This window comes from Gopherus evgoodei, chromosome 2, assembly GCF_007399415.2.
Source record: "Gopherus evgoodei ecotype Sinaloan lineage chromosome 2, rGopEvg1_v1.p, whole genome shotgun sequence".
In the NCBI taxonomy this organism is placed as follows: domain Eukaryota; kingdom Metazoa; phylum Chordata; order Testudines; family Testudinidae; genus Gopherus; species Gopherus evgoodei.
The window spans coordinates 224,736,136-224,750,773 of NC_044323.1; the positions used below are offsets into that span (position 1 = coordinate 224,736,136).

The following is a 14,638-nucleotide window of genomic DNA, read 5'->3' on the forward strand; positions in this document are numbered from 1 at the left end:
CTCCCAGAGTCCCTTCTGTTAAGAAAATAGAGTACTGTGTTTTGATTTAGTCTATTTCAGTATCTCTGAAAGTTTGTATTTGAGTGCTAAGTCTTCAATGAAAATTTGATTCCCTTTGGAGAACTATCTGTCAATTTGGCAAAGTAATGTTCATGTTGTATACGTATTTGCATTGCCAAAATATTAGAGGTCATTGCTCAAAAACAATTCCTGTGGCCTTTCATGGGACAGGCTGAAATATTGCTTTCTGATAGTATTAATATGTGGCTCGTTGTTAATAACCTTTGACATTCCTGTGCAATTATTCTTACTCCTCAGTTCCTGATGTGCTTCTGAGTTGTCAAGAGACTGTCAGCTTAAAAAGGTACTTTTCATATATTGCCCAATCCAGGAAGGGGTTTCCCATTGTTAATGCTGTTCTCAGAAGTGTTTTGGGAGAACTTTCTGACTATGTTTATGAACAACAGTCAAAGACTGTTGTATTTGAAAGATTGTATCCTTATTCAATATGGGGCCATAATGACAAATATAATTTTACAAGATGCATATGTAAATTCTTGTTTCTATTACGTCATGCGGTTAGAAGACAAAAGGCAAAATCTTTAAGTCAATGTTCACATTTTCTCTGTACTATACACACTTTATACCTCTATTTTTGAATAAAATAGCACCTTCTCCCCAAAATCACTTGCGTTGGCCTTTCTCTAAGTGGTATATTGCTTTTGGGGGCATTTAATTAATTCTTTTTCTATAACATTTGACATCTTGGTTACTACTAATTGTAGACTATTATTGCTTTTATAAGCAAATACAGTTTTAAAAGCTCCAGTGTGTCCCCTTTCCCATCAGATATGGAATGAACGCTACTATTTGGGGGAATATATATAAAGCTGAAGACAATCTGAAGAGTAGACTATAATACTAGTAAACCTGTGAAAGCAAGTGACCCTTAAAATCTGAAGTGACATGTAACACTATGCATCCACTACAACAATGAATGCAACAGGTTTAGCATTAGAGATGTAGCTGATAATGTAGCAGATAACATTTCTCTTTGATACTTCATCCAACTTCAAATTAATGCAGTAGTGCATTAAATACTCAGAATCACATAAAACTCAAGCAGAGCTCAGAAACAACTTTGGAGCACAAGATTACCTGAATAAAAACTGAGGTAATTAGTGTATTACATGACCCTTAGATATACATTTTCAAAAGTTAATTTGTTGATGTTATCATCCATTTCATTGAGATGAGCAAAAACACATTTCCCCCAATCTGATTAACTCTGGAGAACAAATACTTGTGATTCAATCACTAGTTCTTACAAATATTTATGTCTAGATTTGTCACCCCTTCAGAGTCTGTTCCAGAATTTAGAATCCTTCATGTAGTATATCTAAACCTTGAAGATAAAATAGAAACAAAAGATTTTGAAAGAATTATCTAAAGAGATTCCACTGTAGGCTTTAAGGTTTTGAATATAGAGAAGACTTTTCCCTTCTCCATTTCTTCTGCAACAGTATTTTTTCGTGCCTCAAGTTTTCCCATCAGCAAATTTTGTGATGAAAATTTGGAAAGCAGATAATCTTTCCATTGAAGTAATGCATATTGTTTTATAGAGTGAAATCTTAATGTATAAGTCAACATAAATGACCATTATAAAATATGAAGCTAGCGATATTTGCTGTTGACTTACTAGTTTGATCATGGTAGTCAATAGCTTCCTTTGGGTCAGTTCATAATTCTACTCCTATCAAAATTTGTAGAAGCAAAAGAAGTTTGAATGGAACCAGTGTCCCTTTTTCTACTTTTGTCTAGGAGATCTTTCTGCAATGCTTCTTCAACTAGAGGGGATTTCTTCAACTAGTATAAAATGGGTACTTGGGAAGATTCAGTTGCTGCCCCTACTTTTGGTAAGGCTGGCTCCAATATCCATTTTTAGAGTCCTGCAATTCATAAGGCATCATGGTTATTAATATTCCTCTAACATCTCCAGATAATGGGTGATGAAGAATATAAACAAATGTTTGCCACACTCTCATAGAGTCAGAGAATTCTAATTAACAATCTCTTTTTTGGTAATCCTCGTTAGACTAGTAAAGCTCAATGACAGTTCACCCCCTCTGGAATGGCACAAGGTTCCAGAACTTGGAACAGGTTCAGGGGTTACTTTTCTCTTTTTGGTTAAATGCATGTTTCATTTTCTTTTTGATAGCTTATACCTTTTGTCTTTATAGCAGGCTAATCATTCGTCTGCAGCTGGATGAAGACTATTTTCTTCTTTGATGACTCCTAGGGGTTGCCAATTCTGGTTGGATGTATTCCTGGAGGTGTCATGACAGGACATAATATTTAATTAAAGATTAATCTTTAATTCCTGGAGACTCCAGAAGAATCCTGGAGGGCTGGCAACCCTAATGACTCCTTGTGCATGACTATTGTTTGAACTTCCCTTAGAAATGGAGAAATTAGCCTTAACAATGTTCTAACTAAAATGAACTAAATTTTACTGGATACCATGAAATGCTGCTGGGAGACTGACAATAGAAAATTTCACTTTCCCAGTGCAGATACAACTTACTAAAAGACTTTAGGAGGAAGTCGTATCCATAACATTTATCCGAGAAGTAGTACTAGAATCCTAGTCACTTACCATTGCAGTTGTTTCTTTAGAAGAGTAGCGATAAATTCTTTTGATCCTGAGAAGAGTGTAGATATTTCTTTCACGGCACTCACTTCAGCAGCTTACACACGTTTGGTTTTTGATAGGGTGTTAGGAGATGGGCGACCTAGCCCTGCCCTGTGGCTCTCCCTCCGAGACGGATATTCTAGGTCTAGAAGCCGACTGGGAGCAGAAAAGACAACATATTCCCCTTCAATAAACAGGTGAAGCGGGGCCTGACACTTTGCACATATGTGCTTTAGATAGAGCCTTCTTAAGGACTGAGTTTTTCCTTAGGTGGCATGCATCCTCGCTCAAATGTTAAATGTGGAAGCGATTCTTACCACATGTCAAACTCAGACCAAGATCATCCTTCAATTAATGCCTAAATAAGCTCTCTTTTACAACACATCTTTACAAAGAGTAATCAGAATTAAGAAAGCACTTTCTATCTAGTTTGCTTCTAGAGGTAAAACTATCTTGTGAAATATACTCAAGACAACACTTTATTTGTCTTAGATTATCAAATGACAACTCCATCTCCATATCCAGTCACAGGAGAATCAAAAACTTTTACAGATTAGTGGAATATGGACATAAATACAAATGATTATTGGAATGATTTGCCTTTTTAAAGCAAGATGCTGAAGAGTTGTTGTATGTAGGGGAACAGCTTCAGAAGGGCCAAAGGATGGCAGTTGAACTCCCAGAAGGAGTCAATCACCCTAAGCATTGAAGAAAAGGAGCATGCTTCCCCCACCCCCAAAAATCTCTTTAAGGATGAATATGCTACTTTCATAGAGCTCCCAGACTCTGATCTAAACCTGTTCCACCTGCTAAGAGATTAATCTTTTTGTCTATGGATTTGCTCATCAGGAATTGGGAGAAAATTGTAGGTTATGCTATACAACATAGATGAAACATGCAGAAATCCTTTTATTTCTCCTATAAAAGAGGATGTATAGTATACACTACAAATAACTCCACGTGTTTAAGTTGTATGAAAAAGAACTCTGTGTTAAGCATCAGGCTTTAGCTGCATGATCCCCAAGCAAAACTCCCATGTGCTGGGCTGGAAATATACAAAGCATCCAGGAAATTGTCCTATAAGTATCTATAGTTTTTTGCTTAGTGACAAAAATTTAAGTGGAAAGAACCAAGCCAAGCAACTTTTTAAAGATGCACTGGTGAACTTCTTTGGAGGATTTTTTATATTTTTATCCAAGACATGAACACAAAGACAAGCACAGAAATACTGAAACTTTTGCCACTTGGAAATGTAGTCTCTGCTCCCCTCTGGGTTGTGCACAGAAATGCTCAACATAGAAAGATTATGACTTATAAGTACAAGTGACTAGAACAGTCTGGAATAGTATTATTCAGCATATTACAGAACCTTTGCTTAAAATGTGTATTTAAAATCTAGTTTGAAGCTTCGTAAGTAGTTAAAAATAAGCTAACACAATTTTAAAAGATACGAGGTAGACAGTTAGGCCCAAAGACGCCTACTTATCCATTGAATAAGTACAAGACAGGAAGTAGCGATTCAAAACTTCCAAGTTTTGCCCTGTCAGTACACCTCAAATATAACCTCAAATATAATTAGTTTGAGCTATACCACCAAATAAGCAGAGGAAAATTATTTTCAGTCCACAGACCCCTGCTGGGTTCAAGCCAGTGATCTAAGTGAAAGACTCTACATGCTTTCCATGAACACTTTTTCCTGGAATGCTTCTCATCCAAGTATTGAGCAGATCCAATCTCAATCAGCTGAGATTAGAAGTCACAGACCATTGTATCCGCAGGGTAGGTATCTCATTTATCAACTGAAGCCCCAGGAACCAAAACTAGGCCTCCACCACAATAGCATGTTGCTACTAGGTCTTTAGGACAGACAGCCGTTTTAAAAATATTTTATATATGATAAACAAATTAGTAGGATCAGAAGAACAATTCCCTTAGAACACCATACATCAGGTCGTCAAGATATCACCCATCCAAATACAGTATTAACTCAGTACAATAAGCTTTATTTTCAAAGAAAATAGCCAAAATTAGGTATATTCAAGACAGGAAAAATTATCCATCAGGCAGCCAGCCCTTATTCCTTCATTTGTAACCTAGTGGTGACCAAATATATTATTATCAGGAAGCAGTTACACACTTAACAGAATTTTATTTGTTGGTTTAGTTTTTTTTTAAATAGTCATTGCTTGGTTACTTTTTGTTGCAAGAATGATGATTGAGTAACATCCTGTGGCGTAAAAAATCCAAACTTGTTAATGGGCATAAAAGCTTTGTGTATGATACCTACATTAATCTCATGATCTAGTTACACAATGGAATACACTTGCAGCTAAAAGAATGACTTAACTATCACCTTAATGTAGAGCAACATGCTGAGCACCACAACTAAATAAGTCTTAATGAAGAAAAGGGGAAAAAACCCTTTACTATTTCAATTCATTGTAAGACTTCCATAACATATCTCAAAACAACTTTTCTTCAAATGAAGTATAGACATTCATCTACATTCAAGAATAAGAACATGCCAAGTTCAAAGTTTATAACTAAGTTTTTAATAAAGTGAAACAAAGGGACTGAAAATAAATAAAACCCACTGTTTTTAACCTTCATCTAGCTCAAAAATGGCCATATTTTTATTAAGTTGTGATTTGCATTGTTCCCTCTCCTCTTTTCCAACCTTCCTTCCTCCTAAACCCAAAAGATAGTTTTATGAATAAGTTATGAATGCCTGAAAACTGGGTGATTTAATAAGAAACAGCATCCAAATCGTAAGTACAAGATCATTAATGTAATGTTAGAGCAGAGAAAATCATTAGTTACTACATGCTAACACAGTTTTCTGTACAGATATGTCATGGAATAATTGCTCCATATTACTCAAAAACGCATAATTCTTTTGGTTATAATCCTTTTTAATTCATGCCAGTTTAATGCAGGGTGCACCAAGCCTCCAATTATATCAGGAGGTGTCTAAAACTAAAATGATGATGACAGTAATGAAACACACTCATCTTTTTAAATATAGTATCATTTATTTTATTGTGGAAACAAAGGAAATTAAATATACAAAAAACCTATCAAAATAACATTACAGATCAGATTTAAAAATTAATAAAAGCAAGCAAGCGAATTTAGCGGTAAAGCTAACTACACCATCTATAGAACTTACCTGGCTATGTTTATCTATCCTAACAGAATGGCTGTCTCAGTATGGGTGTAGATCAGACAGCAGAGGAATAGTCAACACCTGGAAGTTCAGGGGGAGGAGGAAGATGGGAGAGTACATACCCAGACCTGCCAGGGCCTAGTTACTCCTCAACCTGTGAGAATATTCCTGGGGATGGTGTGGGGCTTTTCTGCCTCCCATTGGCTGGAAAAAGGGGTATATTATTCCTGGGGGAATTTTGCGTTAATGCGCGTGCACAGAATTCATGGCCCTTGCAGATTTCTTTGCTTCCCTGCAGAGAAATAACTTCTGACGGGGAAGCTAAGGGAAGCCACAAGAGGGGTCACATACCCCTCCCCAGCAGTCCAGGCAGGTTGGTTTGGGCACCCAAAGCAGTTGGTAGAGACTTAAATCACTACCAGGACAGGGGGGCTGGGCAATCATGCTTGTGAGAGAGAGACACACACACACACTGTTCTTCTTACTTGCTATTGTGGAATGCTTGGTGTGAAGGCGCAGGGTTCTGGGGTGTTTCTGAGGAGGTAGGTGTCAGACCAAAATGTAGCAGCCTGCCTTCTTAGTGAATTGTTCCCATTGCTCTTAGTGAATTCTTCCATGAGTATAAAACAGGGGTAAATGTTTTAAGGCTCCTTTACATTGCCAGAGTGGTATAAAAATCAGTATGGTCTTAAAAATAGTTATGGTGCTTTAGTGATTAGAACTAGTCTAAATTTTTGCGCTGAAAAAATTTCCTATCAAATGTGCTCCACGAACTGTTCGCTACTGACTTTTCTGGAGGTGGTCAGCAGCCAATATAAATTATGAGTTTGAGTCTACAGCCCTCACTTGCTCTTCAGTTGCCTGCGATGTAACACTGAGAACATGGCTGCATATATTTGTTGACTAATAATTAGAAGGATTTCCTCCAATGCTCCCCACTCCCATTCTCCATTCATTGTACTCTAGTTTAAATAAATTACCAAAATAATTGAAACCAGAATGATTACAGTGCATTATTTTAACAAATAAAATATGGAGAATTTTAAAATATTGTGCACAACAAATAATTTTTTGGTGCAGGATTCCCCCAGGAATAGTATGTAAGGGATCTGGCTTTCATGCCCCTCCTCCCACAAAATGTAAAGTCTTCCTAGACATCAGGGGACCTTTTGCCTATAAGAAAAGATGACATACCGAGGTCCTCTCTTGGTACCCTCTGAGAGGGAAAAGTGAGAGGATTCAAGAGTGAGGTAAATCCAAGGAGTAAGTCGAAGAGTGGCTATCCCGAGTCACTGGTTATATGGTGGAAGCCCTGTAATTCTCCACTGGACCCAATTAAATATCTGGCATGTGAGAAGGGGATGGTGTATAATGCCACTCCCCATTGTTAAATTAATGTTGATGCCAGCTGCTTAAATCCATCCCTGTGTCTCTTTCGTTCATCTGTGCGCTCTAACCAACACTGCTAGGTTACATGCTGTATGTTATTATTCAGTAATATTTAGGCACAGTGACGCCTCAGACTGTTAATATTAATCTGAGTTGTTATACTTATAAATTTATTCCAGATCTGCACACAAAAGAAGCTGCATAATAAAGTGAGTGTGTTTATGGCAAAAAGGCAAGAGGATAGATTTTGGCATTCAACCAAAGATGTTCCCTACTTTAAACAAACAAAAACCAAAAAACTGTATTTTTTAACTTCCACTTACCTCACTTTAAATATGTCCAACAAACTTCAAATATGATTTCCAATAATGAACATTAGCAATATGTTAAAATTTGCAAAATGTCATTTATTGCTTAATATTGTACCTCAGTAAAATAATCCAAACATTTCTGGTTGCAAAATGAACTGGACAAGTGAGATACTTACTTATCAAAGCTATCACTATTTTTTATGAAGCTCTCCAATTTTTCCTTGGCATATTCTACCACATCTGAATGAAGCTCTATTCCATGATTTATTCCAAAAGGGCCTGTAATTAAAAAAGTGTTTTTTATAAGTAAAGTACTGTTTTATGCACTGGTGTAACACCTTTCATCTAATGGTATCACAGTGCTTTTATTAATATTTGATTAAGCCCTCGAACACCCCTAAAAAAGGGGATATTTTTATAATTTTTACAGATGGGTAAACTAAAGCACATGATTATTTAGTGAGCCAGTGAAAAAGCCAGGAGTACAACCCAGGAGTTCTGGCTCCCTATTTCCTGTTATAACATGACCTCACTAACGCCAACAAAGCACAAGTACATTTTTCCTGTTAGCCTTCATAAGAGAAAGTTCATAAGGCAGTAAGTCTGATCTTTTCTTAGCCTTTTAATTAGACTTTAGAGTGGCACAAATTTTTAAAGACAGCAGGTGGTGGTTGTTATAATGTATTTGTTTGTAGAAGAATTAAAAGTTGGTAAATTTAAAGCATATTATATTGAAGTGAAATCATCTCAACCGATGATGGCAGAGATTCAGCATAGTATGCGCAAATCTATATCCATAATTATACACATTTCTCAATTATGCAATTTCCTGAATCCTTATGGGGTATGAGCCTTCAGTCAACTGGACCACAGAAATTGACTAAAGTGCTATACAAGTATTGATCTACAACAGTAGTGTTGGTGCAGATCTCTACTCAGATTAATCCCACTGACATGTCCACCACATTCACTTCTAACTCAACTCCTTACCCTTTCAACTCATTTAGTAATCATGTGTTTTTAACAAACAGCTTGAAATTGAATTTCAGTCTGTGGTAAAAGGTCTAAGTTGACTATTCAAAAGTAGGGAGGTGCAAGGAGAGACATTAAGACTAGAGTTAGGTGGGTTGCCAGGTAAAGAGGTGGCCATGTTTGTTGTGGGCATAGAGAGGTAGGAATTCGGTATGTAATAGGCAGCCCACAGAACAGAGATTTTAGTAGCCATGCAGAGAAGAGGAAAAGCACATTTCAACCAAACAGCAAGTAGAGGTTGAATTCTATTAATTCAGTAATCACTATTCCCCAAGCCTTTACTTTTAGAATTAATTATTTAGCCCATCACTTAATTATCTAATATAAGAAGCATCCTCAAATTATTATTTCAGTAACAAAAATTATTCATCCAGGGAAATTCATAAGGATTTTTTCTCCAGAACAGAGGTATTTTGAGCATTTAAAGAAAAAAAAAATATAGAAGTATCTCAGATGTTTAAGTACCCTGGATAAAAATAAATAGCAGATTCACAGCAAAGCCTGTCTTTTATGGAAAAAAAACCTTTAATACAGTCCATTTAGTAAGTATGACCTAATGGTGCAACATCACCACAATATGCTGAACAATATCTGTAATTCTTAGTATGAAATTAGAACATCTTGTACACCATGAACAAAGTGGATCCAAAAGAGGTTGTTGTTACGTGCATTGTTCATAAAGCTTTCCTGCTGGCAGATTTACAGGAGGCAAAGTGCTCCAGAGGGGAGATACCTGCTTTCACAACACTGAAAGGTGTCCTGTTGGTATGCATACCTCTTTTATTAACGTATCTCACTGTTAATAAATGTCTCTATTAATGTCTCTTGCATTAATAGTAAAGCTGGCTGTAAAATGTGAAATCCCTACCTGTAAACATTTTCAGTATTTTTAAAAACAAAATTTAACGTGAACCAGGACAAAATGCAATATATAATATTTTTTGAAATGCCTTCACATGCAAAATTTCATAGTGTGTGTGTGTGTGTGTGTGTGTGTGTGTGTGTACACACACATACATAAAAATATGAAATTTGGTGTGTGAAAGTATTTCAAAACATATATATATATATGTTTTGAAATACTTTCACAAACCAAATTTCATATTTTTATGTATATGTGTATGTGTGTACACAAACACACACACACACACACACACACACACACACACTATGAAATTTTGCATGTGAAGGCATTTCAAAAAATATTCCATTTTAGGAAAACAAAAATAAAGATCTTCATATTCTTGTAAGAAAACCGCCTTTCAGCCTCATTGCCTGGGAGACAGAGAGCCTAGCCACTCCACCAGCCCTCACTCCTCAACCCTGATTCCTGTCAGCCCTTCCAGCAGAGCGCTTTGGACCAGCAGAAAGTGAAATTGACAAACACCTTCTAGACTGGCAGCTGGCATTCGGATTTTCCCAATGGAAAAATGAAAAATTCTGCAAAACTGAAATTTTCCCCATAGAAAGAGGGTATTCTTCATCAGAATATCATTCTAACAAAAAAAGCTTCTGACTAGTAATTAGAAGTAGCTAGCAAGCATTCTTGCAAAAAATGAACAGGCATCAGTGTTTTCAAAACAGAATATTTTAGAAAATCATTCCTGGGAATCGCAGCAGGTTTTCAAATATAATTTACTAGAAATGAATTCACATTCCCCTAACCTAACCTCCTACATTATTTTCATGTGTCTAGTATTTTTGCTGTACTCCTAGCTGTTTTCAATTACAGTTACCGCCATCTGTTCCAAAATTCATGCAAATTTCCAAACAGATTAATTTTTACCACTTTTCAAGACAATCATGAAGATTATCAAACACATTTTTTGAGTTTTGTGTCTACCAGGGTAATGAGGAACATTTGTGTGTAATACTAGAACTTTTCATGATCAACATGTTACGAGGCAGTCATTAGTTTCTGCAACAACATGACTATCCAAAATATGGCGTGTAATGATATACAGCAATACTGAAATGTATGTGTTATATTAAACAAAACAGAGGTGGTGCCACTATTTTAATTAGCTTTTCCAATTTGAGGATACAACTGTATATGCTATTCCAGAATGGTCTAACCAATTCATAAAAACTGACACTACCCTAACTTTTGTGTTACTTCCTGCAGAAACATTAATTTCCTTCACAGTGTGATTATACTAACCTCATCAATTATCTACCACCATTATCAAGTCTTGGAAAAGTGTTTGCAGTTCTAATATCTTGTAATACTCAATTACTGAAATCAAAGGATTTGTCTGTACTGATCATTAAAATTATGTAAACTACGCTTTCTGTGTGCATTATCTCCCTTCTGTTTATATTAAACTTAATCTCTGACTACTGTAGCAAGTTATATAGACCACTTTGCATTTTAAATATTCCTCATTTTCAAGTCACCCGCAAATTAATTTGGCATCACATTAACATTCACAAAATCATCAATATGGTATACACTACTACTCCCACCCTATACTGAACCATCAGATACCCAACCATTGACAAACAATCTTCAGCTTCCTAACACTAACCCGATACAGTACAAATTGAAACAATAGGCTCCATTTTGAGAAGGTGTAAAGGTTCCATTTTCCATGAAGGGGCTGCCTTTATTAAAACCAGTAAAATAAACTTTTCTTTTCAAAAATATTTTGTTCAAATATTGCTATAAATCTGACTAACCACGCTAGATTAAGAACTGCAGAGCAGGTTGTGTCTGCTGAGTCACACAGTTAGAAGGCCCTCTGTTGCAGGTCTCACCCCTCATGTGAAAAGGTGGGGAGAAATCAGTCACTTTCACTACTTAGTTCTCTTCATTCACTTTCTAGAAACCCGCACAGGTCAATCTTCAGAGTCAGAACTGTGCTGGGTGAGGAGACGGTAGGCCAGGCAGCACACATCATACACCCCTGACCCCACAGAGATTAGCTAGATAAGGTAAATACAACCTCATATAGAGAAGCAGGTGCAGAGCACTCCTAGACAAATAAAACAAATAAATATAAAGACAAAGGGCTTTATTTCATCATCATCACTCTTTATATCATCTAGGGAAATATTTATGGTCCTGCACACAGGGCTAATAGCAAACAAAAGAGGAAGTGGTCTCTAATCGTATTATATGTATATTTATACTTTAACAGCTACTGGGGAAGAACTCACACAAAATTGCCTATATTTATCATCTCCCATGAAGATTAAACTCCCCAAGCTCATAAACAGAGAGCTAGCACAAGAGGTACAGTATGCTATGAGGGCAGGGGACTGGACTCGATGACCTCTCGAGGTCCCTTCCAGTCCTAGAGTCTATGAGAGTCTATGAACAAAGTGAAATACTATAATTCTTTTAACAGCATGTACTGGAATTTTGAGTTTATACCTATGAATGAATATTTCACCAGAAGCATTACTGCTTACTATATCATATTGGGTAAGGAAACGATTCTCGGTTTCCACAAGAGGGAGCACTGAATCAGTTCTGACTTTTGTTTACATTAAACTGGAAGGAATCCTACACCTCGTGGAAGTGAATTGACAAATCTGTCACATATTCTCCTTCCATTCAGAATAGTATCTGCTTCCCTTAATGGTTTTCTGCTCTCCATTATCTCTATTTGTAAAAATGAATAATCCAAGACTTCAAGAACTCCATATTCTGGAAAAAGTATACATTTTGTGAGATTGTTGTAGCAGTGAAAGTGATGCTTCCTTAACTAGAAAACAATACTGAGAGATGCAATATTTATTTAGTGGAAGAAAAATGTGGCTGTCACACTTGTATCCCACTACCAAAATAAATGAAATTCTGTTGTGTAATGCAAATTTATTACAATACGTAGAAAACACCTGAGGATACTTACAAAAATCAGAACTGGAGCTTAGTTTCTTTCATTTTGAAAACAAATACATTTTAATGTACATTTTCTGCTAAGGTATAGCTTTAAAATGAAATGACATACCACATTCTCTTTTCAGCTGGCAGCACAGCCTTATTTAAGTACAGCTGAGAGGATGAATAGTAAACTAATGCTGTTATTTAATCTAGGTTATTTTGTGAAGAGCAGCTTACTTTGTGTCCTAAGCATATACATTTCTTGCCTTCTATGTGAGCAACAATCTTTAAGAGTCTTTAGTGAACTTAAAAACTGCAGAAAAATTTAGAAAAAATTGTTTCCATACTCCCTGTTGAAAATCATAATATTCTTTGTGACTCAACATTTGACTTCTGTGGTAATTCTGGTGGTGTCAAAGAGGCTTGCAGCTTCAGGTGACTACAGAAGATTAATCTGTGGCTGAGGTGTAAGCAGCAAAAATATTGTTTTCATTAAAATGCAATTCTTAAAAAATGCTTTTCAATACCAGTTTTTCTAAGAATTAGCTAGCAGCTCTTAAATATTTCACAATATTCTGAAAGCACATTCCAAATTCCTAACTCTATGCTTTTTTTTATATTACTTAAAACTATAACACATTAAATCACAAAACCCTGGCAAAAATGCTGACATATTAATCTAAGAATGTGTATTCAGTAACCAACATTTCATATATGTTTAAAATAAAAAGGAAATTACCTAATATTAATCCCACCATTGTACTCAAATATCCGGTTCCGCTACCCAGATTCAGAAAAGATAATCCTGGTTGAAGTTTCAATGCCTCCATGACTTCAGAATAAATGCAAGGTGCTGATAAGTGTATATTTCCATGCTTCCAAGCCAAGTCTTTATAAGCATTGTCCCTGTATCCTTCTAGATAATAATCACCACGGTCAATTGCTCTGAAGGCTTGCTCCACTCTCTCAGTGCGAATATACTGAGCTTCTTTCAAGTTATCAATTAAATCATCATTGTCTTCCCCAGCACTCACAGCTCCTCCCATGATGAATTTCTATGATAATTCAATGAGTTTGAAAATACATTAGAAGAAGCGTTTGGAAGTGTCAGTGCGTAACAGACTCTGTTCTTTTCCTTTCAACAGCACATCAGAACATCACAAATGAATCCTGGGAGAAAAAAAAAAGTTTACTTGTTTTGAATTTCACAGGGAAAAAAGGCAGTATCAACTAATTAATACAGAGATCACATAACAAAAGGGGTAGCAATGGGAAGAACAGTCAAGCTACTGGTTTGAAGTGTAGTTCGACTTCACTGGAAAATTAACGAAGTATTAAAAAAGTGACAGTAGTATTACATGCCTAAATCTTTGTCTTCCAGATTCAATTTACTTAGTCTACACGTACAAAGATTCTCCCTCACCCCATAATTGTCAGGTCTGAATATTCACCATGTTCTACTCTTGTTTAAGCTCTTGCACTGAACCTATCCCCATGGATTTTGAGCATCTACAAAAAAAGCTTTCAAAATACACTGAGTGGGATTTTTCAATAGCATCTACATAACTTTCAGTGGAACTCATGCTTCTAAATCACCCAGGTACTTTTGAAAATCCTGCCTAATATTGGACAAATAAGTGTTCCTTTCCTAAAAGAGAAAAAGTTATGCCTGGGGTTTTTGTTCATTTTCAAACTATATAATCCAAATCAACAAAGTTAAGCTATGTTCTTTGTGGTTTGCATCACTAGTGGTTAAACATCACACCGACTCCAGATGTCGTAACAGTTTGGATAATGATGCATGAGCTGGAATAAAATTCTGCTCAGACTCACATACTGGTAAAATTCTATGATTAAGTTTGTCAGTTACAGGGAAATGGGGCATTTTTTAGGAAACACACCTTTCTCAAACAAACATTCTTACTGCATCAAGTAGCAACAAAAAAGGGAGGGAAGGGGCAACCTTTTTCTGCCAATCACAGGAGTAATGGCTAATTGGACCAGTCATTGAAAAACAGGGTGACCAGATGTCCCAATTTTATAGGGACAGTCCCAATTTTTGGGTCTTTTTCTTATATAGGCGCCTATTACCCTCCACCCTCATCCCAATTTTTCACACTCGCTATCTGAAAGATATCTGGACACAATCTGGCAGTGAGTTACGCATTAACTAGACAGCAGTAGAATATTGGCAATAAGGAATCCTGGGTCCTATCTTT

At 36.2% G+C, this 14,638-nt stretch overlaps 1 protein-coding gene across 10 annotated transcripts in view; it reads right to left on the reverse strand.

Annotated features, from left to right (window-relative positions):
• Positions 1-14,638, reverse strand: part of PCMTD1 (protein-L-isoaspartate (D-aspartate) O-methyltransferase domain containing 1) — a 91,722-nt gene that overhangs the window by 23,039 nt on the left and 54,045 nt on the right. For 7 of the 10 annotated variants that reach the window (XR_003999121.1, XR_003999122.1, XM_030553074.1 and 4 more), the window contains 2 exons: positions 13,159-13,589; positions 7,735-7,837 (listed from right to left, as the gene is read on the reverse strand). The exons of 1 other annotated variant lie outside the window; for it this stretch is intronic. Coding sequence is in view for 5 of the 9 variants with exons in the window: in XM_030553074.1 (XP_030408934.1) it covers positions 7,735-7,837; positions 13,159-13,465 (410 nt within the window). In the remaining 4 variants the exon portion in view is untranslated. Of the gene's footprint in view, positions 1-2,225; positions 2,328-2,656; positions 2,750-7,734; positions 7,838-13,158; positions 13,590-14,638 lie in introns of those variants that run through there. 2 more of the 10 variants (XM_030553078.1, XM_030553079.1) reach the window with 2 other exon arrangements.